Source organism: Primulina huaijiensis, chromosome 18, assembly GCF_012295235.1.
Source record: "Primulina huaijiensis isolate GDHJ02 chromosome 18, ASM1229523v2, whole genome shotgun sequence".
NCBI classification, from domain to species: Eukaryota; Viridiplantae; Streptophyta; class Magnoliopsida; order Lamiales; family Gesneriaceae; genus Primulina; species Primulina huaijiensis.
In genome coordinates, this window is record NC_133323.1 from 537,863 (window position 1) to 560,543 (window position 22,681).

The window sequence follows — 22,681 nt, forward strand, 5'->3', positions numbered from 1 at the left end:
TTTCTTTAATTTGTGAATGAATATTGGTCGCAGTTCTGCTCAAGGCATTTTATTCATATCCCTTGCGTGATACCTGAGTTCCCATTAGTGAGAAACCAACAGATCAGAAAGTGCTAGAATGGTTGAAGACATATCAATTGTGATACGCATGTGGAAATTGTAAATTATCGTTGGAACATGTTACTCCGTAAATTCTTAAACTATTTGATTCATTGAATCCTCCCTCACACCTACAATAAGAAGCTTGTTTTCCGTTATAGAACTGCAATCCATATGTGGCAATTGATCAATCTTGTTATCCTGCTACTACAGCTTTATACTATGTGTGTAAATATGGTTTTGCTCCACTAAATTCTGTGTATTTTAATTTCACCCTCCTACAGTGATTTCCAGCCTCCACCATTGTTGTATATCAGCTCCCGAGACATCAAGGTATATGGGTTTACTCAAAGAACAGACCACAGAGTATCAAACAATTTCATTATCCCAACAGCATTCTGTGCGTAAATTTCAGCTGTACTTCATAGATTTCAGATGAAAAAACAAAAAATTCTGGTGGAGTGAGTACAATTTATACCTCTACTAAGTCAGAAAGACGGAGACTCGGAGGGGAGCATCTCTCACACTATCTCCTCTTCATACGATAACTGAGTTCATACAAGGCGGTGATTGATATAACATAAAACCTACGAACAGAATGTCAACCTTAGCCAAATACTAATCATATGTACAGGAGTTCAAGTATCAATTCCGAAGCAATCCAATCAATATTCAGTAACCGAGACGATCATTCAGACAGGTTCTTCCATCACCAGATTGACCTGTGCGAAGAGTCGTAGCACAAAAAACAAAGGAAACAACACAAAAGTCAACATCCAAGTAGTCTCAACTCTCAATATTTAGTAGAAGATTGATTACCTTCAGGCGGAACCCACGTAGCATCAGACTCATCATCCAGAAAAGATGGTCGCTCTGGACCTAGCACCCGGTGCGGTTTTCTCCCATCTTTAGTTTTTTTATTATTGAGCAAATTTTCACCAACAGGTTTTTCTTCCTCATCTGATGCATGGTATCCTCTTGAATGCTTCAGTAACAAGGCCACAGCATCTTCCGCTTGAAGCTTAGAATCAACAGATGATTCAGGATCTTTCACCTCATTAACCTTGGAAATTTCAACATGTTTCCGCTTCCTTATTATCAAACCTGGGGATGCATCTTCAATTCTTGTTTCCACCTGGGAAGGATCTGGTGTGATCAGCATCGTCCCCCTATCTTTGTAGTCAACAAACTGATCTTTCTCCTGTGAATCTACTGGCACTTCTTGTACAATTTCTTGAATTTTCCTATCCACGACAGCACCAAGCCATTGTGGCTTCGTAACGGTATATGCAGGAGCTGAAGTCTCAGCTTTGTCAGGTACTGACTCTGATTCTTCCTGCTTTTCACCAGATTTTGAAGCCGAATCAATAATAACCATGTCTTGGACGGTTTTAACTGATGAAGCTTCTGCTAGGATACTTCCATTTTTGTCCGAATCAGGAATACGATTCACAATTGCTTTAGGTTTCTGTGCATTGAATTCTCTCCTTCTAGCAGCTTCTCCTGTAGGATCGGCAATTTTCAGCAAGTAGAGAATCCTATCCAACTCTGATTGAAGAGTGGATAACTCTTTACTGATCTTTTCCTCATTGTCCAGAACTGTTGCAAAGCAAGAAAACAACCAATAAAATTTAGTGAAGTGATTTACCGGGCATATAATCCCCCCAACACCACTTTTGCCCATTCATAAGAGGGTTAAAGTAAAGAACAATCACACATCAGGATTATCATCCATTCAGAGAAAATCTACATCTTGAATTTGAGTGGTAGTGCCACTAAGGATCACTTAGATAAAGATAACCCGCCAGTTTGAAGGAAAGATCAGACTTCTTGTTTGGATTTCGTCACATCAACTAGGATGAAGAATCTTATTTTGATTAGAAGATAGCCATTTGCATTCAAACTCGGTGAATATTATTTGTTTAGAAAATTTTCTCAAGTGAACTAAATTTAACCCAATGACCATAAAAAAATTTCTTCAGAAGAGAACTGTATTAACCTATTAAAACAAGTAGCTAAAAGAATGAAAATGAAAAGAAACTGCTTGCCAAAATTGACACATCCACAAGTGACACAAATTCTTTGGGATGTTTTAGAACACGTCAGTGACAGAAATGATTCAGTTTTAGACAGTACAACAAAATATAAATGTTCAATCTCTTGTGATAAATAATAAAAGAGGAGATAAAGAGAGATCCGAGAGTAGAAATTTATGTTGACGAAGACTTAACACACCTAACTGAGACGAAACTGCACTCATGTACGCATCAAGTGCATCTCCAGCTTCAACCACCTCATTTGTCTCTGTTGCTTTGTCCTTGCCCAGAAGCAGTTTTCTCTTATCTTCCATCTTTTTCACTATTGCATCTTTCTTATCGAGAAGAGAATCAGCTGTTTCTACAGATTGGTCTTCTCCAGTCTTGTGCTTTGAGGACTTCTGTGTCCGATCGTAGAAATCATCGTCATCACTGCTTGTGAATAACACATGTATACAGTAAATGTATAAGTCCTATTATATGACATTGAGATTGGATTTCAGTGACAAGAGAGAAACTACAGAACAAAGAATACAAGGTCTCAGTGCAATTTTCCAGAGACAGGTCAGGATCTTTCACTTACTGTACAGAGTTGACTAATAGATTTTTTCATGTACCTGAAATAATCTTCTTCATCTTCAGTAGCTCCTTTTTTCTTACCTCGGGACAACCTTCCAGCTCGTGCACCCAAACTTTCCTGAATACTATCATTCAAAGTCTCTTCCAAATTCTCAAGCTCTTCCATTATCTAATAAAGGTTCGTGTGTTAAAATTACAGAAAGCAAATTGATTTTCAAAACACGTCATCCATAAATATAATAAGTCAAAATTGCAGGGATCGAATTAATAGAAACATCTATTACTCTAAGAATGAGGTTGTCATATCAATATTTTATGGACAAAAGTGTTTGGTAAAAGATGACTTAGGATTCACAGCCCAATGGCAAAGAACACTCTGAAATATAGTATGTCCTCTACTACTTTTCGGTAATAGACGAGTGATAAATGATGGCAGTGACTGTATGCGACTGGATATGAAATTGACTTACAAATTTCTAACCCTCAAACGAAAATATAAAACTTTTCTAAGTTATCGGCTTGGCTTAAGGAATCAGAAATATCTTGATTCTTGACTCAGATGTAGGTCGGATAACAGTATCTACAGTGTCCAGGTAAACAATCAGGTTTTCACAAATGTTCAATGATTAGTATGATTTTTTCTATTTTTTTTTTTGACTAAATAGAAATTGCTTTCGAAATTTGTTTGACCAAATTGAAAACACTTTTGAAATTTGTTAGACTAAATAAACTGAATCATCAACTAGCCATAAAAATTGTACACATTGCAGCTAAGCCAAATGTTTTAGCAATGTGGATAAATATCTCTTTCAAAATGCCCACATAATTATGATATACCTGTGATATTCTTTGCTCATTTCGAGCAATCTGAGTTTGCTGTCCTTGAGTCAAGCCACCTTGAGAAATGTCCTTCACTCGGATAGAATTTATCTCTTTCTTCATGTGACCAATCTACGGAAGAACATGAAACCATTGATGATATAGATTTACAATTTCTATACCAGAAAATGTTGCCAGCTACATAACTAGAAGACTAATATCCGACATAAGGAAAGGAGGGCGTATCATCCCTAAAACAACACACAAAATTATGAGAGGTTTATCTAAACAAATGGTGGAAAACAGATATAATCCAGGTAGGTAATGCATGGTCACAAATATCAAAAGAGAATAGAGATGTTAAGGTAAAAACCAACCATGACATGAAAATGTAAATGGATCAAAGCTTCGAGCTCACAAATACCCGTCTAGGAGCTTAAAAACCAAAGAATGTGGGATAAATTATAGCTATTATAGATTTCAACAGTTCATAAATTTGTTCTTGTGGCTCAAAAATATACAGCTTAATACGGCAGCAATGAGATAGGGAAGCACATAGTTGTCAAGGGCACAAGGCAGACGAGGCGCGCGCCTTACCAAATCAAAGCGCACATTTTTAAATTTTTAAAAATGTATATTTATTTTAAAATAAATATATTAAATATGAAATAATTAGGTAACAATGTCATACAAAACAAAAAATAATTAATAAGTTCATAGTAATTAGTAACATCATTAAAATTCTTCAATAATCCAAATAAAATTCATCTTCTTCCATCGAATTATCAGACTCCCCAGAACTTTCGGACTTGTATTCTTCTTGATCTTCGTCATTTTCTTGATCAACATCAATTTATCCTTCATATTCATCCAAAAGATGTGAAATCGGTATTTTTTTGGTTGTTTTATATGTAGATGTCCACACATCGTTTTCATGTTCAATGCTCTCTTCTTCTGATTCCGTCATTGGAGCGTTGGGTTGCTAGGGTTTGGGTTTGCGCTTTTTGTTTTAAACAAGTAATTAACAAAAATTCACTCAGGCGCGCTTACTTTCCAAGGCTAGTCCAGGCAAACGCCTGAGCTCGCCTTAATGAATCATTGTGCCCGGGGTCGCACGCGTAGAGTTCTTGCCTGCCTTTGACAACTATGGGGAAGCAATTTAAAAAAAGCCGCTCTTTTTGTAATAAGCACATTTTTCCATTTTAAAAGGTAATGTTTGGATGCAGAAGGTGTTCTAAAAAATCAGAAGCCTGAAAATTGAACTTCCGAGCTTCTGGTTTAACTTGTCCGTGATTTTTTTAAAAAAAGAACATTTTTATTGCTCTATACAAATCAGAAAAGTGTTTGTTTATAGAAACAATAACGAGAAGATTAAAACATGTTTGAAAGTGATTTTAAGTTTTCAATTGCCGGCACGAGCCTAAGGTAGGCATGCAATGAATTTAAATTCAGTCAAATTCAAAAAAAAAGTAATTTGTGCAAAGTATGCAACTGAATGCATTCATGAAAATTGAAAACATCTTCTGGTGACAGAACACAACTAACCTTTTCAAGTCTCTTAACTACTTTATCTCGTGTTTTTTCTTGCTTTTCTGTTAGCTGACCCTTATAAGTTTGCCAGGTAATCTCATCAATTTCCTCCTACACATTAGAAAGCATTTTGTAACAAGGATAAAAGAACAGGACGAGACTAAATTGGTAAATTATGAGAAGGTTAAAGCATATACATACGAAAAAAATTAAGGCCAAAATAAGATAATAATTTTTAAAAAAATAAAAAAAAAATTGGATCAGTTAGCATTTGAAACGAAAACATAAGTAGTGAGACATGGAAAATCCAAAATTTTGTAGATTGTAGCTCTTCTCTGCCAGAGTGGTATGCTTTCGTTTTCAGGTTCAAAAGATTTTGAATTTCTACAAGTCAAGAAAAGGAGTAGAATAATACAACAATGTTACTTCTATACAAGAATCAAATCCTGGATAACATTGGTCCTGGAACTACTTCATCCCGAGTAAAAAACATAATATACATAACCTCGGTTTCCTCAACAGCATCCTCACGCATGCCCCACGAAATTCCATCAGCACGAGATGCTTCCACTCTTGCTCGTAGAAGTGATGCTTCCATATCTTGCACCTCCAGCCGAAGCTTGGATTTTCTTAAACTTTTCGAGTCAGCTTCCTTTCAAACAAGACCATACACGGAAAACAATCTCAATACACTGGAATTAATGACATAATAAGCGAGTACAAACTGATGCTGTCATTTTAGAGCCATTTACCCATACAACAGCAAACAAAATTGTGATTTGTAGTTTCCAGAATGTACAAATTACTTTCTTAATGAGTAAATAGCAGGCTACCGAGGAACTTGAAACTACAGATTATTGTAACAAAAGAATCTTACCTGTGGCATCAATACAGATGGTCCTTGAAATATGTACAACCTAGATGAGCTGTGCCAAGAAAAAAATAAAAATAAGAACAAAAGCTGTCAAGTTAAAATAAAATGGGAAAGGTATACCGAAGATCTCACCATAGTTGTCAAGGGCGCAAGGCGCACTGAGGCGCACAAGGGCTCTGGAGCCTGAGGCGCAAGGCGCAAGGCGAGGCGCGCGCCTTACCGAAGCAAGGCGCACATTATTTATTTTTAAAAAAAATATATTTATCTTAGAATAATATATTAAAATATGAAATAATTAAGTCACAATGTCACACAAAACAACAAATAATTAATAAGTTCATTATAATAAGTAACACGATTAAAATCCTTCAATCATCCAAATCAAGTTCATCTTCTTCCATCGAATCATCAGAGTCCCTAGAACTGATACCTGAGCTTTCTTCAATAAATGGTTCTTGGCCTTTCTCTTATTCACGCTGTCACGTTGTTGTCTTCTGTAATTCTGTTGCAGTCTGCACACTCTGCTCTTGTCGCCTCATGATATTTAATTTGTTAACTGGGCTGCTAGGGTTTAAGGTTGGGTTGGGCCTTTTACATTTTAAGTTAATATTAAAAAAAAAACAGAGAAGNTCCTCTTGAATGCTTCAGTAACAAGGCCACAGCATCTTCCGCTTGAAGCTTAGAATCAACAGATGATTCAGGATCTTTCACCTCATTAACCTTGGAAATTTCAACATGTTTCCGCTTCCTTATTATCAAACCTGGGGATGCATCTTCAATTCTTGTTTCCACCTGGGAAGGATCTGGTGTGATCAGCATCGTCCCCCTATCTTTGTAGTCAACAAACTGATCTTTCTCCTGTGAATCTACTGGCACTTCTTGTACAATTTCTTGAATTTTCCTATCCACGACAGCACCAAGCCATTGTGGCTTCGTAACGGTATATGCAGGAGCTGAAGTCTCAGCTTTGTCAGGTACTGACTCTGATTCTTCCTGCTTTTCACCAGATTTTGAAGCCGAATCAATAATAACCATGTCTTGGATGGTTTTAACTGATGAAGCTTCTGCTAGGATACTTCCATTTTTGTCCGAATCAGGAATACGATTCACAATTGCTTTAGGTTTCTGTGCATTGAATTCTCTCCTTCTAGCAGCTTCTCCTGTAGGATCGGCAATTTTCAGCAAGTAGAGAATCCTATCCAACTCTGATTGAAGAGTGGATAACTCTTTACTGATCTTTTCCTCATTGTCCAGAACTGTTGCAAAGCAAGAAAACAACCAATAAAATTTAGTGAAGTGATTTACCGGGCATATAATCCCCCCAACACCACTTTTGCCCATTCATAAGAGGGTTAAAGTAAAGAACAATCACACATCAGGATTATCATCCATTCAGAGAAAATCTACATCTTGAATTTGAGTGGTAGTGCCACTAAGGATCACTTAGATAAAGATAACCCGCCAGTTTGAAGGAAAGATCAGACTTCTTGTTTGGATTTCGTCACATCAACTAGGATGAAGAATCTTATTTTGATTAGAAGATAGCCATTTGCATTCAAACTCGGTGAATATTATTTGTTTAGAAAATTTTCTCAAGTGAACTAAATTTAACCCAATGACCATAAAAATATTTCTTCAGAAGAGAACTGTATTAACCTATTAAAACAAGTAGCTAAAAGAATGAAAATGAAAAGAAACTGCTTGCCAAAACTGACACATCCACAAGTGACACAAATTCTTTGGGATGTTTTAGAACACGTCAGTGACAGAAATGATTCAGTTTTAGACAGTACAACAAAATATAAATGTTCAATCTCTTGTGATAAATAATAAAAGAGGAGATAAAGAGAGATCCGAGAGTAGAAATTTATGTTGACGAAGACTTAACACACCTAACTGAGACGAAACTGCACTCATGTACGCATCAAGTGCATCTCCAGCTTCAACCACCTCATTTGTCTCTGTTGCTTTGTCCTTGCCCAGAAGCAGTTTTCTCTTATCTTCCATCTTTTTCACTATTGCATCTTTCTTATCGAGAAGAGAATCAGCTGTTTCTACAGATTGGTCTTCTCCAGTCTTGTGCTTTGAGGACTTCTGTGTCCGATCGTAGAAATCATCGTCATCACTGCTTGTGAATAACACATGTATACAGTAAATGTATAAGTCCTATTATATGACATTGAGATTGGATTTCAGTGACAAGAGAGAAACTACAGAACAAAGAATACAAGGTCTCAGTGCAATTTTCCAGAGACAGGTCAGGATCTTTCACTTACTGTACAGAGTTGACTAATAGATTTTTTCATGTACCTGAAATAATCTTCTTCATCTTCAGTAGCTCCTTTTTTCTTACCTCGGGACAACCTTCCAGCTCGTGCACCCAAACTTTCCTGAATACTATCATTCAAAGTCTCTTCCAAATTCTCAAGCTCTTCCATTATCTAATAAAGGTTCGTGTGTTAAAATTACAGAAAGCAAATTGATTTTCAAAACACGTCATCCATAAATATAATAAGTCAAAATTGCAGGGATCGAATTAATAGAAACATCTATTACTCTAAGAATGAGGTTGTCATATCAATATTTTATGGACAAAAGTGTTTGGTAAAAGATGACTTAGGATTCACAGCCCAATGGCAAAGAACACTCTGAAATATAGTATGTCCTCTACTACTTTTCGGTAATAGACGAGTGATAAATGATGGCAGTGACTGTATGCGACTGGATATGAAATTGACTTACAAATTTCTAACCCTCAAACGAAAATATAAAACTTTTCTAAGTTATCGGCTTGGCTTAAGGAATCAGAAATATCTTGATTCTTGACTCAGATGTAGGTCGGATAACAGTATCTACAGTGTCCAGGTAAACAATCAGGTTTTCACAAATGTTCAATGATTAGTATGATTTTTTCTATTTTTTTTTTTAACTAAATAGAAATTGCTTTCGAAATTTGTTTGACCAAATTGAAAACACTTTTGAAATTTGTTAGACTAAATAAACTGAATCATCAACTAGCCATAAAAATTGTACACATTGCAGCTAAGCCAAATGTTTTAGCAATGTGGATAAATATCTCTTTCAAAATGCCCACATAATTATGATATACCTGTGATATTCTTTGCTCATTTCGAGCAATCTGAGTTTGCTGTCCTTGAGTCAAGCCACCTTGAGAAATGTCCTTCACTCGGATAGAATTTATCTCTTTCTTCATGTGACCAATCTACGGAAGAACATGAAACCATTGATGATATAGATTTACAATTTCTATACCAGAAAATGTTGCCAGCTACATAACTAGAAGACTAATATCCGACATGAGGAAAGGAGGGCGTATCATCCCTAAAACAACACACAAAATTATGAGAGGTTTATCTAAACAAATGGTGGAAAACAGATATAATCCAGGTAGGTAATGCATGGTCACAAATATCAAAAGAGAATAGAGATGTTAAGGTAAAAACCAACCATGACATGAAAATGTAAATGGATCAAAGCTTCGAGCTCACAAATACCCGTCTAGGAGCTTAAAAACCAAAGAATGTGGGATAAATTATAGCTATTATAGATTTCAACAGTTCATAAATTTGTTCTTGTGGCTCAAAAATATACAGCTTAATACGGCAGCAATGAGATAGGGAAGCACATAGTTGTCAAGGGCACAAGGCAGACGAGGCGCGCGCCTTACCAAATCAAAGCGCACATTTTTAAATTTTTAAAAATGTATATTTATTTTAAAATAAATATATTAAATATGAAATAATTAGGTAACAATGTCATACAAAACAAAAAATAATTAATAAGTTCATAGTAATTAGTAACATCATTAAAATTCTTCAATAATCCAAATAAAATTCATCTTCTTCCATCGAATTATCAGACTCCCCAGAACTTTCGGACTTGTATTCTTCTTGATCTTCGTCATTTTCTTGATCAACATCAATTTATCCTTCATATTCATCCAAAAGATGTGAAATCGGTATTTTTTTGGTTGTTTTATATGTAGATGTCCACACATCGTTTTCATGTTCAATGCTCTCTTCTTCTGATTCCGTCATTGGAGCGTTGGGTTGCTAGGGTTTGGGTTTGCGCTTTTTGTTTTAAACAAGTAATTAACAAAAATTCACTCAGGCGCGCTTACTTTCCAAGGCTAGTCCAGGCAAACGCCTGAGCTCGCCTTAATGAATCATTGTGCCCGGGGTCGCACGCGTAGAGTTCTTGCCTGCCTTTGACAACTATGGGGAAGCAATTTAAAAAAAGCCGCTCTTTTTGTAATAAGCACATTTTTCCATTTTAAAAGGTAATGTTTGGATGCAGAAGGTGTTCTAAAAAATCAGAAGCCTGAAAATTGAACTTCCGAGCTTCTGGTTTAACTTGTCCGTGATTTTTTTAAAAAAAGAACATTTTTATTGCTCTATACAAATCAGAAAAGTGTTTGTTTATAGAAACAATAACGAGAAGATTAAAACATGTTTGAAAGTGATTTTAAGTTTTCAATTGCCGGCACGAGCCTAAGGTAGGCATGCAATGAATTTAAATTCAGTCAAATTCAAAAAAAAAAGTAATTTGTGCAAAGTATGCAACTGAATGCATTCATGAAAATTGAAAACATCTTCTGGTGACAGAACACAACTAACCTTTTCAAGTCTCTTAACTACTTTATCTCGTGTTTTTTCTTGCTTTTCTGTTAGCTGACCCTTATAAGTTTGCCAGGTAATCTCATCAATTTCCTCCTACACATTAGAAAGCATTTTGTAACAAGGATAAAAGAACAGGACGAGACTAAATTGGTAAATTATGAGAAGGTTAAAGCATATACATACGAAAAAAATTAAGGCCAAAATAAGATAATAATTTTTAAAAAAATAAAAAAAAATTGGATCAGTTAGCATTTGAAACGAAAACATAAGTAGTGAGACATGGAAAATCCAAAATTTTGTAGATTGTAGCTCTTCTCTGCCAGAGTGGTATGCTTTCGTTTTCAGGTTCAAAAGATTTTGAATTTCTACAAGTCAAGAAAAGGAGTAGAATAATACAACAATGTTACTTCTATACAAGAATCAAATCCTGGATAACATTGGTCCTGGAACTACTTCATCCCGAGTAAAAAACATAATATACATAACCTCGGTTTCCTCAACAGCATCCTCACGCATGCCCCACGAAATTCCATCAGCACGAGATGCTTCCACTCTTGCTCGTAGAAGTGATGCTTCCATATCTTGCACCTCCAGCCGAAGCTTGGATTTTCTTAAACTTTTCGAGTCAGCTTCCTTTCAAACAAGACCATACACGGAAAACAATCTCAATACACTGGAATTAATGACATAATAAGCGAGTACAAACTGATGCTGTCATTTTAGAGCCATTTACCCATACAACAGCAAACAAAATTGTGATTTGTAGTTTCCAGAATGTACAAATTACTTTCTTAATGAGTAAATAGCAGGCTACCGAGGAACTTGAAACTACAGATTATTGTAACAAAAGAATCTTACCTGTGGCATCAATACAGATGGTCCTTGAAATATGTACAACCTAGATGAGCTGTGCCAAGAAAAAAATAAAAATAAGAACAAAAGCTGTCAAGTTAAAATAAAATGGGAAAGGTATACCGAAGATCTCACTACATTTAAAATCTATAAAATTTAAGAGAATTTCATAAATGTACAAGAAAAGGTGGATTCAAATATGTTAGCTGAGTAAAAAAAAACATAAATACCAAGGCCGGAGTTACTACTTACTGGCCAAAACGGATGACATCACCAACATGCAAATCAACGAAAACCCTCTTCTTTACCTGATAATTCAGCCAATAATGAATCACAACAAAAAAAGGTAAACAATGAAAGATTCTTATTTCAACATGAAAAAAAAAAAAGAAAAGATTCTTATTTCAATATAAAAATAAATAAAGAGATGATCACAAAGATTTATGTAATCCATTTAAAGTTTTTTGAACAGGAGAAAAATTAAGCAATCAACACGAGAAAAAATGCAACCAGTAAGACCTCATATGCCTCGGCCATCTATAGAATGCCAGCTTTAAAGAACAGCATACAGTTGCTGCTCAGTCAATTTCATGAACAAGAAATTTGATAGATTTATAATTAAAGCAAGTAAAATAAGATAGATTCATATTTCATGGACACAATTACAATATATACATTGTTGAAAACTTAACTCGAGTCATACACATGGTACTCAAGAAGAAAATTTATACCTGGTTCTTGTTTATAAATGTCCCATGTGTGCTGCCAAGATCATAAAGATATGCATCTCCACTTCTTTTGAACTGAAGAACTAGAAAAGTGCGGCATGTTTTAAAAGAAGTTGTCAGACACTTGAGTTATATTTAGTACCTGCATCACACTCTTATACCAAATGGAAAACATAATTCAACCCAAAAGAAGGAAACTTTTATGGTTTTTTGTCAATAGTTTGTAACAAAAACCAAGGCTCTTATAAGATTGTCAACACATAAAATGAGGCTGAAGAACATGTAGCCTAAAATTAGAACAATAGCAGAATATGTATCTTGATATTCAGCAGACCGTAATTTTCCTGGATAACTCCTGCTGCATTTTGGCAATAACAAACATATGTGCCAAGGGAAACTTCCAAACATGAACTGTTACTCGATAAACAATGTGCATATCAAAGCTCAAAGTGCCAAATGCTATTCCTGTCATCAACTCAGCCCTCAACTTCTGAGTAAAATGTACAGCTTTTGAAGAGCATAAAGGATATCATCCTCCATCTTAAAAAGGCATTTCTCGTTGCAAAGAATCACGAGAAAGCAGCTCATTTCACAAAGAAAGTACATGCAATAAAACCCATTATATGTTACAGGAAAAGCAAGAATTCAAAGGAATCAAATATTGGACTCGCGGAAGAGTGAAACAAAATAACATTAGAAAATAGAGGGTGAAAACAATTTAGAAAGCCTATATAAGAACTGTACCAGCATGAAACCTAGAAATTGTAGGATGCTCGAGCACAAAATCACAAAGATCCACACGGCCAAACAAGTAAGCCCCCTTCTTATTCCTGGACGAGTATACCAGTTGTAAATGTAATGCAATGAAACTTAGTTAATAAACTTAATTATAGAAAAAGCAAGTAAAAACAAATTTATCACTTTTTGTTTCAAAAATTGAGCCATGCTTTTGGATTGAGATAATCGAAGGATTTCAAATCTATACTTTAAAATCGTTTTGAATTGTATATATGAATATCATTTATGTAAATTTCAAATCCACCTCTACCAATTTATAAGCATGTATTAGTAATTATACTATATACCCAAGATGGTTCAAATCCATTCTTAAATCAAATCACACATCCAAATACAACCTAAGTTTTTTTCTTAAGGTAGCTGGACATCTTGAGAAAATATAAATGCAACAAAAATACACGAGATAAAATTTTTAAAATGCTCTTAAAGAATTTCCTTGGTTAATATTTAAAACAGAGCAGGAAAAAGGTTTTCTTTAATCCATCAACTGGATATCTAACATTTTTTCCCAAATAACTAAAATATAGCATATAGTGTAAAGGGGACTGTGATAAAAACTAAAAACAAAAACAAAAAAACAACAACAACAAAAACAAATAAATATTAAGACCCAAAGGTATGAGTTACTAACACATCAAATTGATTAACGATGGCTCCATCTTTCAGAACTTCGAGATAGAAATGGTGGCAGGGGGTTCCGCTCCATTCAGGAATCGTGTACGGAACTGCTGCATTGTTTTTGCTGTGTTCGCCCTGCTTTTCAACGTTATCAGAAGTAATACTGTCTGAATCAGCAGGATTGAAAAGTTGAGTGGAATTCTCAGAGGGATCGGTCTGGTGCGGATTTATTCGAGGTCCTTGATGATTTTCGTAGGATTCGGATTCCGGCTCAGATTCTGAAGTGCTGGGAGGTAAGGGAGGCGGTGGGAGCAGTTCAGTTGTGTCTGCTGATTCGGAGACTGAGGGTTCAGCCTCGGCGACGGCAGTCGAAGGGTTTCTTGGAGGCGGAGGGCCCATGGATTTGGTCATGTCGTGATTTTCTTAGGTTTTTGAGATTTTGGCCCGTCTGAACGGGAGACAGCGCGCTGATTGAAGGCGATAACTGATTGAAGGCGTTGGATATAACAGCAGCTCGAATTTAAGTTCAATTCGCAAAATTTGTAGAGAAAAATTCTTAAATTATTTTTAAAAAAACAATTGCAAATACTACATAAATGTTTAATGCTCACGTTTTTAATAATAATAATAATAAAATAATAATCTCATCTATTTGCAAACGTGAGCGTTAAACATTTATGTAGTATTTGCAAACGAGTCAAGTTACTCATGAATTGCGCGGTTAAAATTCGAATGGAGTTTGAAAAGATCGAACTCGAGTCAAGTTTGAGTTTTAATTGTTTTTACTCGAATACCTCACGAGTTACTCGAGTAACCGTATATTATTTTTCATAAGATATATAATTTAAGGGTGTTTTTGTTCATATAAATTTAAAGTTTAAACTCTAAAACGATGATACAAACAACTTTGAGCTTTTCGAGTTTGAACTCGACTGACTTGATATTTTTCATAATTTGAGTTCGAGCTTGAAATTAAATACTAGATGGAGCTCGAGCCTACAAAATTTTAATCGAGACAAGTTGAGTAGTTGTTGGAAAGTTTAATTAATGAAGATTATGCAAAAAAGACATAAAAAACTCGAAGCTCGAAAATGAAAAAAATATCGTATCAAGATAAATATAACGCGGGGCGCCACTAGTAAAAATTCCCATGAGAGTTTATTTGAAGCATGAGCGCCCACGCCCAGAAGTGGTTTGGAGCTACCGGTAGTTGGTCGTTCACAAAAAAGTGTTGTGATCGATATTTGCACTTCAGAAATAAGTCTTCATCTGATTGAAATAACACATATATCATCGACACAATGCACAATATATAAAATATATAAGATAAAAAAAGAACATACGGATTCATACTGCTCATATATTCTTCCTTTTTTATATATAAAAAGAGTCTGCAATATTTCTGATTTATGAACTTGTATTTTATTGTATTATAATCATAAGTTAGTTGTTGTATCTTTGGAGAAGAGTGTCACGTTGAAACACTTAGAGGAGGACATAATCTTCTTAAAGAAATCGTGTTTCACACTAGCATCAACTGTTTCATCTTCAAAATTTCATCAACATCCGATGAATTATTGCAGACGCATAAGAATTGCCAACATTAGTATGATAGTCAAACTCGACTCAGCTCGTGTGCATCCCTGCCTAATATCAATATTGTATTTATATCTGTTGACTTTAGAACTCAATCAAGGTATTTATTCGTTTTATGATAATCTTCTTGAATATAAGTGAAGAGTGATATTTGTCATTTTACAATTTTCCTTTTGACCGAGGACGGCAACGATAATAATATAACTTAGAAGAACTGTCTATAATATCCAAACTTAGCGATGCAAATGTAGGATTAACAAAGCCTTAAAGGAGAGGTCATTCAACATTGAAAGAGGTACGAATAATTTAAAATTTTGGTTGGATTGTTATGTAATTATTGTAAACTTGGGGGTCAAAAGTCAAAACCTATGTTCCAAAAAGTTGCAATTTTCACATAGCCCACAATTTTAAAATTCTTACAATTAATCCACAAAACTTTATGATTTTAAACCCCTGGCGGCTATAATAAGTCTCAAGTAACGGGGATTTGTTTATTCACCTCTTCTATAATTAATGTATTTGATAACACACGAGAGAGCAAGACTTGCGACATTATTGCTAAACTATGAGTTGCGAACAAAATCTATGAAGGTGGAATCTGGTAGATAGATTTCATCTTTGTTTCTAATAGAGAAACGTATTTATCAAGCACAGACACTACAGCTTCAAACTCGGTGACTTGTTGCTCTAGCGAATCGATCTGGTGAACATATTCGTCGAAGCCACAGTTTTTAGATTTCAGTTGCTCCACATATACTCTTAAACCAGAAGCCACATCGCCAAAGCCTGTGTATTCTTCCGCCACCCTTATATTCATTTTCTCCAAAAGTTTGAGTATGTCGTTTGTTCCCTGAGACATTTGAACAGTTTCAGGCTTTCAGGTCACAGGATGAGAGCCATACATAGCAAAGAGCATTGGGAAAAGGTTCAAGGAAATAAGAACAAGAAACCATCAAAAAGTTATGCATGTATATTAGCATCATCTACAACATTGCCAGAATTTCCTCGAAAAATCTTTACCTAGACCAAAGGGGATAAGCATCATTTGCATTGATTTCAAACTCACTTGAGACACTAACATAAGGAGTAAGGGCTAATACCATAATTTGGGAGAGGATCGACTCGACGGGCAAGATGGTTCGATTGGATTTATTTGGAAGAACAAAAGTACTTACAGTTTTGAAAAGAATTACACAGTGAAATATCATATTTCTTGAACGGGATGGAGCGGCTGTCCCACACAAGAACCGCCTCTTAATGAAGTATATACATATATAGCACTTCTCCACGAACTCATTCACTATACATTTATGAAACCAACAAAACATCTAACGAAGCTATAACCTGAAGGTCGCCTTTGATCACATTAGAGACACTGGTGAAGAGATCATTGAGGGACTCGGCCAGATGATCTCGTTCCATCTCGTTCCCAGAAGCCACTCAGGGTGTCCTGCTAGACTAGTTGACCTACATCCGTCATGCAGAGGCAACTGTTTGTTAATTAAATTGTCAAATTTTTCCCTCCCTTTCACACCTTGGTACCCTTAAAGAGAAATAACATAAATTTCCATACAATAAAAAATTAAAAGATGAAAAAGTCAAGTCGTATCACAAAATAATTTGGGTGTGATCATACAATTTCCTTTCATGCAGTGATCACTTTCCCATTAGCCAGAAAAGAAAACTACTGGGATCATCAAAATATTTCATACAACACTTACTTTTGGATTATGGATACATCAATGCACAACTAAAATCTATCTATCTATCTAGCTAGCTGATGACCGAAAACCACTTCCTGAAAAATCTCGAGGTTCATTAATGATAACCCCCTAATAAGACTCTGATGAATAGCAGAATTCACAATTTAGAACTGAATCGGGTAAGCATTCCAAACTCAATAATCACCCATCACTAGTATTTGCGTTTCTCACCAATGTAAACATTTTATCCAATTCAGATTTTTTCAACAAAATACCAAAAAAAAAAATTTCAACCTGACATCAAACCAAAGTGATAAGTTCAGAAAATCCAGCAATTCTTTAACAAATCATCAATCAAAAACAAAACCCAAAAAAACCGAAATTTCAACACCAATAGATGAATAGAATGAAAGAAAGAGATGTACCTGTAAAGGCAGCTTCAAGAGTGTGTGTGAGACAGAAGCGAGGGCAGAGCTATGCTGTGATGGCTAAATGGAGATCGGAGAACTAAGTAGTCTTACATGGAAAACAAAGTAGAAAAATTACCGACGGCGCCCACAAATTTCTCAAATCATAATTACACCCAATTATTTTGCGATTTATTTACAATTCCCCAATCTGAAAGTTTTTTTTTTTTTTTTGGGTCACATGTTCACAGTTAATTAATGATTATTTTAAATTAGCTATGGAAAAAATATATGAAACTTTTTTACTAGTTCTTTTTCCTACTACATTTTCTTATATTCTTATTTCAAATTTTATTAATATTATTATTCGCATCCTAAATTTACTTTCCAATAAGTTCTACTCAATATTTTATTTCGCTATTTAAATTCAAACAGTACAGATTCCAGATTTTTATAGATTTGAAATTAGTGGCAATTTTATATAGTTATTTGGTCTTAAATATATAAATTTATTTGCTTTTTCATATACATCATAAAAACATTGAAAAACAAAGTTTACATACAAACTTTTTATTTTATATTAATTTAACTTATTTAAAAAATAATTGTGTATTTTTCATGATTTAGTTAATACGATATATTATTAAATGAACTAGAAAATATGCTACTAAATATAAAAACTAGACTATATATTTGAGAACAAAAGCAAAACTTAATAGTTTAGAATAATCGTTGCTTTCCTTCAAAAAAAAAAAAGAATAATCGTTGCTTTTTACGGATTCATTCTATATGAAATATATTTATTACCAGGCTCTAGGAACACATGATACACAAATATCAAATCCAAGAGGGAGAAATCAAACTGGTGAAAAAGAGAACCCGTACATATTTAATCTCATGTTTGACGACGACGACGACGACGACGATACGTGAATCTGAGTGCAACACAATCGTCGAAAATACAATGCAAACACAAATGATACAACTAGAACCTTCCACTTTCAGAAAGACTACTCGAATATTTAAGTTGTGCTGCAGAGCGCAGGAGCAATCGAAACCCGGTCCTGCACACTTTTAAATCCAAATATTTTATCTGAATGAGTACAATTTCATTCTGATTATGTTGACAGTTGCATTTTTAACAATAGATGTCTTTAGCTTGTAAATATCACAGGTGATTGATTATTCACGTTTTGGTGAATTCTTCTTGAATAGTGAATAGGCATCACTGTATATCGCCACCAGATTGGAGAAGATGGCTAAAACAATCATGAATATAGATAAGATCTTGTCCTTATTTGTGGCTATGCCATACGGGTCCCTGGGCCAACAAGAACAGTGTCACGATTAACTTCACGTAATTTGGGCATAATTTTTGTGGGAACTCATATAATCTAACGCATTCAAGTGGTTCACAGTGTAATATTTCGCCCCACGTCAAATTGTGGAACGTGTGTGACTTGCTTTATATGACCGAGCAATGACCACTTCTAGCAATTTGGATTATATCATTTTTTGTAAAGTGAGTGCAGATGCAAATCGGCTACTTTAGAAAACCCATTGCCAAGAGACACTACTTGTATGGTATTGTGTGCCTGGGGCATGACAGAAATAAAAAACTAACCGGAGTGCCACCGCAGATGGAAGGATGAAACCAATGCAAACAGCAGCTGTAGCTCCAGTGAACTGGAAGGCATCCCATATGCTTGGTATGAAGTTTGCACCCAAAAAGATGACGACAACGAGCCCAATACTGAGCAATGCAAACCTGGAGTTGTCTGAGGCCAACGGCCTAGCGGATGGAAATAGGAGTCCATCTATGTTTAGCCTCAAGGGATAAAAAACAATGGGAAAAACGAGCATCAAATGGGCTGCATAGCTAACACGGACAGTATCGTTGAGTAGTGACCCAAATGGAATGCCAAGATCCGTAGAGAAATTGGCAAGAACGTCATCAAGTATTGCTTCACCAAATAAGAGGTACCCGAAGATGCTAGTCATTATATACACACTTGAGCAAAGGAGAAGGGAGGTTCTAACAACAGACTTTATCTGTGTGCTATCATCAAGCTCGTTGGCTATTGAGTGCACTGAAAAACAGAAAACGCATCCATCTCAAAGAAATCATCTAAGTTTCTGTAAGGATCTCAATTTGAGGACATGAACACAAATCTCTGGCTGATTATAAATTTAAGAGCCATTGTACATTTACATATTTATCAAAATTTAGCTTCTGGTTCTCTCGAATGTAAAAGCATAAATTAAACATGTGCAAATTAAGTCCCAAAAATGAAATTGACGAGTTGATTACATACCATTGTAATGGCATATGTATGCGGTGACAAGAACAGGAACTGCGGTGAAGAGGTTAAAGAATGAAGCAACATCGGTGATATTGGGAAGCAATCTAGGCATCAGAACAGTTCCATTTATCAACTTGAAGAGTGTAATCCCCACAGTAATGACAAGAAATACAACGGCCAGTGCAACTGATAGAGTAGATGTGTATCTCAATGAATCTGTAAACAAATGAATAAAACATTCAACATTTCAACTTCAACAAATGAACGGAGAAAATAAACTACTGACAAAATCTGTAAACAAAGGCAAATAATAATAATAATAATAATAAAAGAAAATTCCTTGTGTTATTCTTGATACAAGATTAATTCGACTAATGTGATTCATGTATTTGGTGGGAAACTAGTTCACATGACACAACTAACTATATAGACAAAGGAAAAAGTAAAAAATATGAAGCAAAAAATACTTCAAAAGCGTAACATAAAATTCAATGGCAAGAATCACGGAGAAAGTCACATTGCTCATGCAGGTTTGGTTCATTAAGGTGAAAAACCATGTCATCAAGTAACTTATCTCAAAGCATGTACAACTTTCGAGCTATTGCCAAAAAAAAAAAAGAAGAAGGGGCCCACCAATTCGCTTTAAGCCTGCCAATGGAGCAAATATGACAAGGGTGGTGACAAGAAGAACAAAAAAACGTGTATTCCACCAGTGTTCTCCAAACCAGCCTTCAAGAACACCAGCATTATGGACTCCTCCGGATGTTGTTCCAGAAAGCACATCACCTTAACGTTATAAGCATTCACAAAAATCAAAATTAATAACAAGTCAACAAAAGCTTTAGGATCGAGTGTCTACAGTGGTACCAAAAGTTATAGTTTGTAACTCAGGTGCAATTCAAGACATTTAGATAATATAGTAGCCTAAACACTATATTTCGATTTATGTGCTGCCAAGGCTGCCTCATAGTACAGAAGGGACATTTGTCAACTCCCAACAGAAGCCCTGTAATAACTTTGTGGGGAGATGCATGCTCAACTAAAAATCAATCAAGAAAAATACCTATGATAATCATGTACACAACAAGCACACCGACGTTGTTGACTAACACGCAGATTTGAATCAATATCCTGCCATATTTTCCAAACGTATCCCCCATAAGTCCTCCATAAGATGCAGACTTTGAAGTCCGACTAAACCTAAGCAAAAACTCAATTGAGGCCTCTGTCAAGAACGCCATAAAGATTATCAAAGCAATTCCAAGAATGAGTCCCAATTGCTTCATGGTCGCAGGTAATGCCATTATTCCGGCACCAACAATTGTGGTGGACAGATTAAACACGGCCCCAGTAAACGAAGCTCCATTAAATTCATCGAACCCGATCCCTTCCTCATGCTTAGTGGGCAACAATGGGGATATCTCGTCGACGACTACTTGCTTGCTCTTTCTTGGCTTTTTTTCTTGCGTGGACTTGGTACTTCCAGTGGTCATTTTTCAAGTAATTGTCCAACAATTGTGTCAAGATTGGACTTTTAATGTAATTACAACAGAACAAACCCCCGGGCTTGTTCAACCTAAAGAGATCAGTTTAAAACACTTTAAATTAGCCTCCAAAATTGTACTTTAAGTAAAGGCGATATAATCACTTTCAGGTGAAAACATTTAACAAAATTATAAAATTTAAAAACAGTAAAAAAATTCGATTTCAAGATTAATCAGTTACTTTATATTCTTCAAACTCAAATCAAATATCATAGCCGTGGAAAATACCTTAACAAGCAACTCTGAATCCCAAATCAAAATTGTCTGGGATCTTCTGGATACTTGTCTGAATTCATTAAAAATCAAAGAAAAACTCAAACAACCAATCCAATTATTGGACAAAACTCAAGCTTAAAATCCAAAAACATTCAAAAATCAAAAAAACACGAACAGAAACTTTATACCTCTTAATAAGGTAGCTGATGATTAGAGGAAGCGATGATGGGAATGGAAAGAAACCGAGAGCTAATTTTTCACGTTTCTTGAAATGGGTAATATGATCAAATCAAGTGTGCCGCTACAGAGACCGTGACGCGCTTTGATTATTTTCCAAAAAATTCAATCAATGGCAGTAAATTAAAGAACTCTATTGCTTGAAAGAAGTAAGTGGGCATTTGTTCTCCATACATAACACATAAATCGATAACCACAGGCGTCGTTTTCCTCCGAAAATCCAATCGACTGTGGAGAGAACGCACCAAAACGACCCCTGCTTGTTGGGTATCGTAACACTCAAATTATCTTCGGTGTGCCCAAAATTCCATTTTCACCTGAAATGAAAGGATAAAAAATAAAGAGAATAATCGGGACTTGATTTCTCTGTCTTTAATATTTATATTTATATAATATTACATCGTTGGCAACTGGGGCCCGATGTGGATTGGGTGGACATAACTAACCTGGGAGTCCAAATAATTAATGCTGGATGATTTATAGCGATAAACCCAACCTTTAATCAATATTATTAAAATTAAAATTTTATTTGTTTTATTTTACATGTGTCATGGATAAAGATTAATGACACTATCTCACAGTAAACTTATTTAAATTAGTAAATTTTGACATGTGACATATATTAACATTTCAATATAAATATAATTTTATATAAAGTAAACTTTCGAATAAAAAATCAATGCTAGTGTAATTATATAAAATCAATATATTGTCAACGTACACGATGAAAACATTATTTCAAAAGTATAAATTCATAATTTTACATTAAAAACAGAGTTTGCTCGACGACCAAAGAGATACAGTAAACAAATGATAAATCAATAACAAATTATTGAAATAAAATATCAACCAATAACCAAAATACATTACTCAGAGAAATCAAACATTTTTACATTAACATGGAGGACAAACAAAGTAGATGACATAAATAAACAAATTCTTTGGATGATCGGATGCCATTGAAAATAACACGAAACTCGAAAAATAGAACACAAAATTTCGAGCTTTTTAAGTGTGTGTGCCAGATTTCTTTAATGACCTCACGATGGAAAGGGAAAAATCGACATTTTTTTTTCTTCCAGATCATTTTGAACTTTGATAG

At 35.0% G+C, this 22,681-nt stretch overlaps 4 protein-coding genes across 8 annotated transcripts; all 4 read right to left on the bottom strand.

The window, feature by feature from the left end:
• Nucleotides 1-465: 465 nt before the first annotated feature.
• On the bottom strand, nucleotides 466-6,069 carry LOC140963737 (uncharacterized). 2 transcript variants are annotated; one of them, XR_012172747.1, is made up of 9 exons: nucleotides 5,941-6,069; nucleotides 5,569-5,715; nucleotides 5,079-5,174; nucleotides 3,552-3,665; nucleotides 2,753-2,883; nucleotides 2,335-2,567; nucleotides 919-1,698; nucleotides 578-821; nucleotides 466-497 (listed from the first exon to the last, which is right to left on the bottom strand). XR_012172747.1 is itself a non-coding variant. In XM_073423118.1 (8 exons), the coding sequence occupies exons 1-8, from the start codon at nucleotides 5,947-5,949 to the stop codon at nucleotides 772-774; spliced, it is 1,560 nt and encodes a 519-aa protein (XP_073279219.1). In that variant the 5' UTR covers nucleotides 5,950-6,069; the 3' UTR covers nucleotides 466-771. The 2 variants fall into 2 exon arrangements, 1 of the variants encoding a protein (XP_073279219.1); XM_073423118.1 differs by having other exon boundaries at nucleotides 466-821.
• Nucleotides 6,070-6,546: 477 nt separating this feature from the next.
• Nucleotides 6,547-14,081, bottom strand: LOC140964568 (uncharacterized). The gene is made up of 11 exons (XM_073424437.1): nucleotides 13,587-14,081; nucleotides 12,902-12,987; nucleotides 12,161-12,240; nucleotides 11,682-11,737; nucleotides 11,436-11,484; nucleotides 11,064-11,210; nucleotides 10,575-10,670; nucleotides 9,047-9,160; nucleotides 8,248-8,378; nucleotides 7,830-8,062; nucleotides 6,547-7,193 (listed from the first exon to the last, which is right to left on the bottom strand). Exons 1-11 carry the CDS (start codon nucleotides 13,982-13,984, stop codon nucleotides 6,547-6,549), a joined length of 2,037 nt encoding a protein of 678 aa, XP_073280538.1. The 5' UTR covers nucleotides 13,985-14,081.
• Nucleotides 14,082-15,673: 1,592 nt separating this feature from the next.
• LOC140964103 (biogenesis of lysosome-related organelles complex 1 subunit 2-like) lies at nucleotides 15,674-17,451 on the bottom strand. Of its 3 annotated transcripts, none has more exons than XM_073423627.1 (3): nucleotides 17,298-17,451; nucleotides 16,514-16,636; nucleotides 15,674-16,019 (listed from the first exon to the last, which is right to left on the bottom strand). In XM_073423627.1, the coding sequence occupies exons 2-3, from the start codon at nucleotides 16,589-16,591 to the stop codon at nucleotides 15,753-15,755; spliced, it is 345 nt and encodes a 114-aa protein (XP_073279728.1). In that variant the 5' UTR covers nucleotides 16,592-16,636; nucleotides 17,298-17,451; the 3' UTR covers nucleotides 15,674-15,752. The 3 variants fall into 3 exon arrangements, with proteins under 3 accessions (XP_073279728.1, XP_073279729.1, XP_073279730.1); XM_073423628.1 differs by having other exon boundaries at nucleotides 16,514-16,659; nucleotides 17,298-17,450; XM_073423629.1 differs by having other exon boundaries at nucleotides 17,264-17,412.
• A 583-nt stretch (nucleotides 17,452-18,034) lies between these two features.
• Nucleotides 18,035-21,931, bottom strand: LOC140964459 (amino acid transporter AVT6A-like). 2 transcript variants are annotated; one of them, XM_073424272.1, is made up of 7 exons: nucleotides 21,531-21,931; nucleotides 21,355-21,412; nucleotides 20,646-21,158; nucleotides 20,216-20,368; nucleotides 19,595-19,798; nucleotides 18,904-19,369; nucleotides 18,035-18,600 (listed from the first exon to the last, which is right to left on the bottom strand). In XM_073424272.1, the coding sequence occupies exons 3-7, from the start codon at nucleotides 21,073-21,075 to the stop codon at nucleotides 18,462-18,464; spliced, it is 1,392 nt and encodes a 463-aa protein (XP_073280373.1). In that variant the 5' UTR covers nucleotides 21,076-21,158; nucleotides 21,355-21,412; nucleotides 21,531-21,931; the 3' UTR covers nucleotides 18,035-18,461. The 2 variants fall into 2 exon arrangements, with proteins under 2 accessions (XP_073280373.1, XP_073280374.1); XM_073424273.1 differs by lacking the exon at nucleotides 21,355-21,412.
• Nucleotides 21,932-22,681: the final 750 nt, after the last annotated feature.